The 8,422-nt window shown below is 42.5% G+C and overlaps 2 protein-coding genes across 2 annotated transcripts in view; both read right to left on the reverse strand.

Moving 5' to 3' along the window:
* The window catches only part of ARPC3 (actin related protein 2/3 complex, subunit 3, 21kDa), an 11,617-nt gene extending 6,023 nt beyond the window's left edge, over positions 1–5,594 (reverse strand). The window contains exons 1-3 of the mRNA XM_010841360.1: positions 5,491–5,594; positions 2,769–2,868; positions 195–271 (exon numbers count right to left, since the gene is read on the reverse strand). Coding sequence (XP_010839662.1) covers positions 195–271; positions 2,769–2,868; positions 5,491–5,496 — 183 coding nt within the window. The 5' untranslated portion in view covers positions 5,497–5,594. The remainder of the gene's footprint in view (positions 1–194; positions 272–2,768; positions 2,869–5,490) is intronic.
* Positions 5,595–5,673: 79 nt separating this feature from the next.
* Positions 5,674–8,422, reverse strand: part of GPN3 (GPN-loop GTPase 3) — a 22,137-nt gene continuing 19,388 nt past the window's right edge. Inside the window, exon 8 of the mRNA XM_010841364.1 lies at positions 5,674–6,231. Coding sequence (XP_010839666.1) covers positions 6,205–6,231 — 27 coding nt within the window. The 3' untranslated portion in view covers positions 5,674–6,204. The remainder of the gene's footprint in view (positions 6,232–8,422) is intronic.

Below are 8,422 nucleotides of genomic sequence, written 5' to 3' on the forward strand. Positions count from 1 at the left end.
GTAGGCCAGGTTTGGCCCTCAGACAGTGTCTGCAAAACCATGGTGAACTAAGACTAACACAGAATTCGGCACTGTTCTGGATTTCAAAAATCACACAATCTAATTTCATTGTACTTATTCCTCACATTAACTCTGACTGCCAAGTACATACTATCCCCATCAGAAAACTAAAGAGCAAAAGTTTTGTACTTTACCTTAATTTCATAGTTTTTGAAGAAGACATTGGCCTTAAAGTAATAGATAGCTTCATCCACAATATCTGTATCTTTTGCTAAGCAGGGCAGGATGGGAGAAAGGCAGAGGATGTTAGCCAAATGTAAAACATAACATTTAAAAAGCCATAAAGAAAAAAAAAAAATTAAAGCTCAACAGTCAATGGCTTTGGAATTGAATAACATAGAATCAGGCTACTGAAACAAAGTCTTAAAAAAAATTTCTAGAAAAATAAGCACATGGTTTATTCAGACAGCTTTATTGTCTTTATAAAAATTATACATGCTCATTAGAGAAACAAATGAATCAACACAGGAAAAAAAAAGTAATTGTCACCCTAATCTCACTACCCAGAAATAACCACTCTCAGCATTTGGTGAACATCACTCCAGACGTTTCTCAATGCATTTACAAAAACAGACTGAGACACAGACTAAATTTCATAAATTGCTTTCTTAAAAATATTTGGATGGCCAAAAAGTTCATTCGGGCTTTTCCAAAAGATGTTACAGAAAACCCCAACGAACTTTTTGGCCAACCCAATACAAAGAATTCCATACAATTTTATTTGAACTTACATACTATAGCTTTAGGGGAAAAAACTCTCAGCTGTTCATTTAGGAATGTACTGGGATTCACATATACATCCTTCTTTTTACAAAAACTGTGAGTTCAAATATGTACAATCTGTTCAAGGTGGCTAGAGACTGAGAAAAACCAGAAGTATTGCTGTAACAAAGACAGATCTCATTACCAAATTTCTTTGGCTTTTTTTGGGTTTTCCTTTTTTTATTTTAAAAAGGTCACAATCCCAGGGTCTCGATATCCGGCAGCTGGTTTTAGCAATGCAGAAACGGTTATTTTCATTCTGCAACCCTGACTGCTATCCCTCTCACACAGCAGAAATGCAGAAGCTTTCGTACTCTAATCCAGTTGTCTTTATCTTTGCCCATTCCCCTGCTGGAGAATTTTAACAGAACTCTTTTCTTTCCCCTCCTTTAAAAAAATTTTTTTGGACATGTGGGATCTTAGTTCCCCATCCAAGAGTCGAACTGACACCCCCTGTAGTAGAAGTGTGCAGTCTTAACCACTGGACCACCACAGAAGTCCCCAAAAGAATTCTAACTCTAGGCTTATGTTCCCTGTGATCTAGTCTCTTATTTGCAAAAAAGAAACTTCCTTCTATGATCCCACAGTGCTTACAAAAACCAGCTAGCTCTAGTGTCATGCTGCAGAGGAAGGGAAAGAGGCTAGCTGATAGGATTCAGGCCAGTTGATAGGATTCAGAACAGAGAAGAGCATTTGGTATATATAAGGTGTTCAAAAGATATGTGTTGAATGTAAATAACTAGATTAATGCTAACAGTTACTTAGTCCATAGCACAGGCTTATATTTCTCCATAATTCCAAGTCAGTCCTATTCCAGCCCTCTAGGGAAGAGTAACAGGTCACTTTTAACTATAGAAATCATGAAGTTCCAGTTTCCTGCAGTCCCATTCTTTCTCAAGGGCCCAAGAATTGCAAAGGTGGTAATTAAATTTACTTCATCCTTGGTCAATTATGTCTTCTGATATACTATATGGTATTTTGTCACAATCTGGGAAGTAATCTGGTCAAACACTGATCCTTATTCTTCCTCTGCAAAAGAATAATGTCATTCTTTTACATTATTTTTCCTGTTTTTGGTGGCTTTTTTTCCCCATCTCAGAACAAGAGTGTGGTGACTCACCAAATTTATTAAGTTTACTGAGCGTTAAACTGGTATTGAAAACAAAACCAAATTAAGAGGAAGTCAAGTCAAATAAACTGGCCAGAAGAATGGAGACAGGGTCAGTACAAAATTAGTAATCTAAACTATGGTCTTGGAAACCACAAATGGAACTCAGTGCAGACCCTTCCTGGCTGCAGGGAAACCATGTCTAATATAACACAAATTGCACTGTTGGCAGAACATCTCAGAATGTCGTCAGAAGAGTCTCAGATAGTATCTGAAAAGAATGAGGCATTCTGAACAGAGGGAAAAAAAAAAAAAAGCTCCAAAAAAAAAAAAGTGAGTGCCAAGAAAGAAAGCAAAAGATACAAAATTCAGAAAAGCAAGAGAAGAAATGAATAATGTTATACAGGACACTTAAGACTGAGATACTGGTAAAAACTGGGATCCTGAAGAATGGACAAAGGAAGTAGATTTAGATAAAGAAAGAGGTTAAAACACGCTTTGTTTTTTCCAGCTTGATGACACAGAAAGGATGGGGACACGATGTTCTATAGAAGCAGCAGCATTAGATTAGTAAGAACTGACTGATGATAGGAAGAGTGTTGAGAATTAAGCACATTTCCTCTTCCCTCCCAACAAAATATCCCAGAAAAACTGGCAGCAGTAATACAGTTTCCTATTAAATGCAACATCTACCCAAGATCTGAGAAGGTGGAAAGCACAATATCCATCAAGCAAATAGAAAATACAAGAGCAATCTGAGAAAGTATTTCCCTGATGTGCTAACATCAGAGGGTTTCATACCAAAATGTGAAAATAATGGGAAGGGGTTTTGACTTACTCTCTCTAGGGGCAGGTCCTTTGAACTGACTTCTGATTGGCAATAGTGCCATGTTTCCAATGAGTTTGGTGTCAGGGTCCATGAGGGAAGAGTGGTAAGCCTGTAGGGACAAGCCAGGTAGAACACAGAAGCAGAAAGAGAGCAAATGTCACTGGGGCAAACAAGTACCTTTCCTTAAGGAAAAAAAAGAATAACTCATCCAAGATAAACTGGCTCATGAAAACTACCAAAGTTTGAGTAATTCTGAGAAAATTTGAGGCAAGCTGGTTGTTGAACACAGCCATTATTAAAAATAAAATTATATAAATTTTCTATTAAATAAATTATATTAAAAACAAAGGTAATAAATATTTAACACTTTCATTATTTCCTATTTTAAAATTATTTTACCAATGTCTGTGATCTTAAGGTTAGTTATGTCTTTTGCACCTACGGTGGAAACACTTAATGATAAGGTGCTACTGTGCTTCCCTTCCAATTTCACATTTGGTGACAGAACATTGGTAACTGGTGGGGTACTCACACTATAGAAATAGGCAAACACTATATAAATCAAAGGTACCCAGCAACCTAGCTGTTGGTCCAAGCACTGGCTCTTCAGCTCTGCCACTTCCTGGCTTTATGCCTCTTGACTAAGACATCACTTTTCTTCTCTTAACCTATTTCCACATTTGTAAAATAAAAACATATATACTTGTTTTCAATGGGTGGATGTGAGTTAGAGGAGGGAGGAAAAAAATCACATTTATGAGAACAATTTATAGGCCAATTTCTAGTTCGGCATTTTACAAGATGTCTGGCTTTTTCTAAGACAACATGGGCCCCAGTCATTTATTCATTCATTCATCAAAAGATTACTAAGTACCTTCTGTGTGCAAGGCATGTGGAAATATTGGCATGCAAGACCAGCCCTGGCTCTGTCGGGTGAATAGAGGAGACAGATAATAAGTAAGTGATCACAGGGGAAGTCAAGGGTGCTCTTTGTGCACCTGGAATGATGAGTACAAGGCATCAAGTTCTGGCTTAAAATCTGGCTTTATCAAGATTTACTAGTGTGAAAAAAAAAAAAAGATTTACTAGTGTGCTTACGTATTTAAGGGCTTCCCCGGTGGCCCAAATGGTAAAGAATCTGCCTGCAATGCAGGAGACCTGGGTTCAATCCCTGGGTTGGGAAGATCCTCTGGAGGAGGAAATGGCAACCCACTTCAGTATTCTTGCCTAGAGGAGGAGCCCAGGATTCTTGCCTAGGACAGAGGAGCCTAGCAGGACCCATGGGATCCCAAAGAGTCAGACTCAACTGAGTGACTTTCACTTTATGTGAAAATGGATTTAAAATGGATAACCAATTACGACCTACTGTACAGCACATGGAACTCTGCCCATTGTAATGTGGCAGCCTGAATGGGAGGGGAGTGTGGGGAAGAATAGATAGTGCATAGGTATGGCTGAGTCCCTTTGCTGTTCACCTTAAACTATCACAACATTGTTAATCTACTACACCCCAACACACACACAACACACACACACATACTGGTGTGTTGCACACACTAGTGTGCACCTTTAGGCAAGTTACTTAACTTCTCTGAGCCTCAACTTCCTCCTCTGCAACATGAAAAACCACTAACATATCTACTTCATAATCACTGAGGACTAATTAGGGAATAATTTATACAAACTCCTGACATGCATCAGGAGTCAAACGGTAGCTATGGGATTTACGAAACATATAACTATGATTTGCTCCTTTTTATTACAGATACGCTTCATCTAACGCAGCCCTATCCTCCCCTGCACTAGCTATACTGTCTTGTTACCCACTTATTACCTTCAAGGCATTTGTCACTATCTGAAACAATCCCCCTTATTTTATTTACATTTACAGATTTATTATGTCTCCTCATTAGAATGTAAACTTCTTAAGAATAGGGATTTGTTGGCCTTATTCACTGCTATAATAGTGCTTTGGCATGCAGCAGATGCTAAACATCACGTTACTCAACATGCTTTTTCCTCATCTGCAAAATGGAGACCAAGATGGTGATAAATCTACCCCTGCGGCTGTCAGAAATTAACAACAACCAAACCACCATCAATTTTAACTCCTACTCTGATGCACATGAAAACAAACATTTGGAAACTAGGCGCGGACCTTGCACCTGCTCGGAGAGCCCTAAACCCAGCGGCTCAGGGGTGGCAGCCACTGGCGGGGCGACAGGAGAGGAGGAGTCAGGGAAGTGGGGTCGGACAGGCGACAGGCAGCATAAGGGACCCGCCTCCAGAGGCGAAGGAGGAAGTGGGTCTACAGGGGAAAAAAAAAGAAGCCGGGCCCTAGCTGTGATATGAGAAATTAAAAGGGCACCCCTTGCCTTCGCGGCTCTAGTGAGGCTTTGGGAACCCCGCTGGAATCGGGGGGATGGGGAAAGGCACAAAAAGCGATAAAAAGGATCAAGCTTGGACAGGAGAGAGCAGACTTGTGGCGGTCTCCTGAGCACGCCCCGGGTCTCGGGCCCACTCTGCCATCCCCTGTTCCTCCACGGCCGGCCGACATCCCCGAGCCGCCCTAATCCCACAGAGGCCGGCCCCTCTCCTCTTGCCTTTCCCCTTCTCAGGCCCCTGCTTTCTCTCTGCCCTCCTCGGCCCGCTTTTCTCAGCGCACGCAAGACTTCTCGCGACTCTCTCAAATCCCCGCCGTCTCCCGACACCCCCACTCTGGCCCATTTACCGGCATCTTGGAGGCGCCCGGGTCTCCACCCCAACGAAAAGAATCTGGTTAGAGCTCGGCGGTTCCGGTCTGGCAGCCGGGGCGGGGTAGGCGGAAGTGAGCCGGAAGGGGAGGGCGAGGGCAGGACGCCGCGCTTCCGGCCTCGCAGTATGTAGCTAGCCGCTGCAGCTGCGCGGATCCGACAGGGCACCAGGGGGCGCTCGAGCCCTAGGCAGGGGCTCTGAGAATCGCGCCTGCGTGAAGTGTGCGCGAGAATGAGGTTGATTTCGGGGTTACAGAATCCTAGATATATCACCTCTTTTGTTTTTTCTCAAAGATCACCTTTTCAGTAGCATTCCCTGGGTCATCCTTAAATTCAGTCCCACTTCATTCCCCTTTCCCTCAGTTCTTATGATTCTTTTATGTTTTACTTTTGGGTTTTGTCTCCGTCCATTCGTATGAACGTCAAAAATGCAAGGATTGTCTGTTGTGTTCACTGCTTATATCCCTATACCTGTAATAGGACGGTACAAGATAAGCATCAATAATATGTGTTGAGTGAAAGAATGAACTCAATCCACTGATTTTAAAAAGGAAAAAACGATCACAGAAGGGATTTGTGTATTTGTGTATTACTCTTGTGTGATTACATACTGCGATTCTTTGTGTAATGGTTGAGAAAAACTGGGTTTGAATTCAGCTCCAACATTTATTGGCTGTGTCACCTTGGTCAAGTTAACCTCCATGCCTCAGTTTCCTCATCTGAAAATGGAGATAACAGTGATTACATCAGTTTTGTGAGGATGAAATGAATTGCATGGAATGTGCTTAGAACTTACATGCCTGGAACATACTAAAAGCTAAGGAATTCTTAACCTTTACTGGAAAGCACCTCAGGTTAAAAGCCAAGTTCTGGCCAAAGTGCACCTTTTAGGAGGAGACTTCCTTGGTGGTCCCAGATGGTAAAGATAGTCTTCTCTGGTGGCTCAGATGGTAAAGAATCTGCCTGCAATGCAGGAGACCGGGGTTCAAGGTTCTCCAGGAAGAACCCCTGGAGAAGGGCATGACAACCCACTCCAGTATTCTTGCCTGGAGAATTCCATGGACAGCGGAGCCTGGTGGGCTACAGTCCATGGAGTCGCAGAGAGTTGGACACGACTGAGTGACTAATACACAAGAGGAGGCTTCTTTGGTGGGAGCAAAGTAGCCCCACAATCACGCTCCTTTTCATTATTTCTTTTCTTCACATTCCTTATTAGAGGTTTCCTTGTTTATAATTAGTCTTAAGGGCCCAGCAGATCAGACTAAGGTCCTTTTTGGCCTCAGCATTCCTATTCTTTCCTGTACCTGGCACCTACTCATAAATTTGTCTAAAGAATCATGTCAGGCTCTCCTATAAGGCACTGAAATCTTTCAGGACTAGAATTGTCATATTCATCTTTTAAACCCCCGTGTCCAGAGGGGAAGGAAATGGAATCTGGCCCTTCACTTTTTCCCCACAGGCACACACCAAACTCCCCATAAGGCTAAATGAGGGAGGTATAGCTCAAGCAGGATGAGGAGGGCAAATGAAAAGGTGTCTTATCTTCCTTCCTCTCTCACGTGACAGTAACATTTCTAAAATCTAGCAATACTGAGATCAGGGTGTTTTTGCCCTTTGCATACTCGAGGGCCACAGAAAAAAGAAAAAGCAAGAGAGTTCCAAAAAAACATCTACTTCTGCTTTATTGACTATCCCAAAGCCTTTGACTGTTTGAATCACAACAAACTGTGGAAAATTCTTAAGGAGATGGGAACACCAGACCACCTGATCTGCCTCCTGAGAAATCTGTATGCAGATTACCATAACTGTAAGCAACAGTTAGAATTGGGAATGAAACAACAGACTGGTTCCAAATAGGGAAAGGAGTATGTCAAGGCCGCTTATTTATTGTCACTCTGCTTATTTAATGTATATGCAGAGTACATCATGAGAAACGCTGGGCTGGATGAAGCACAAGCTGGAATCAAGATTGCAGAGAGAAATATCAATAACCTCAGATATGCAGATGACACCACCCTTACGGCAGAAAGCAAAGAACTAAAGAACCTCTTGATGAAAGTGAAAGAGGAGAGTGAAAAAGTTGGCTTAAAGCTCAACATTCAGAAAACTAACATCATGGCATCTGGTCCTATCACTTCATGGCAAATGAAAACAGTGGAAACAGTGACAGACTTTATTTTTTGGGGGTTTCAAAATCACTGGAGGTGGTGACTGCAGCCATGAAATTAAAAGATGCTTGCTCCTTGGAAGAAAAGTTATGATCAACCTAGACAGCGTATTAAAAAGCAGAGACATTACTTTGCCAACAAAGGTCCATCTAGTCAAGGCTATGGTTTTTCCAGTAGTCACATATGGATGTGAGAGTTGGACTCTAAAGAAAGCTGAGCACCGAAGAATTGATACTTTTGAACTGTGGTGTTGGAGAAGACTCTTGAGAGTCCCTTGGACTGCAGGGAGATCCAACGAGTCCATCCTAAAGGACATCAGTCCTGAGTGTTCACTGGAAGGACTGATGGCTGAAGTTGAAACTCCAATACTTTGGCCACCTGATGCGAAAAGCTGGAAAAGACCCTGATGGTGGGAAAGACTGAAGGCAGGAGGAGCAGGGAATGACAGAGGATGAGATGGTTGGATGGCATCACCGACTCAGGGGACATGAGTTTGAGTAAACTCCAGGAGGCCTGGTGTGCTGCAGTCCATGAGGTTGCAAAGAGTCGGAGACGACTGAGCGACTGAACTGAACTGGGCCACAGAAGAAGTCCCTAAGAAGCCCAGTCTGTCCTCACGTTGTCTACTACTCATGTTCTCCTAAGTGCCCCTGTGAGAGTTAGCTCACACCAGCAGATTATGGTGCAAATACCCAACACTTGCCCCCAGCCTGGGCCCCCAGGCACATTGCTATCAGTTACC

This window comes from Bison bison, unplaced genomic scaffold (assembly GCF_000754665.1).
Source record: "Bison bison bison isolate TAMUID 2011002044 unplaced genomic scaffold, Bison_UMD1.0 scf7180017864160, whole genome shotgun sequence".
NCBI classification, from domain to species: domain Eukaryota; kingdom Metazoa; phylum Chordata; class Mammalia; order Artiodactyla; family Bovidae; genus Bison; species Bison bison.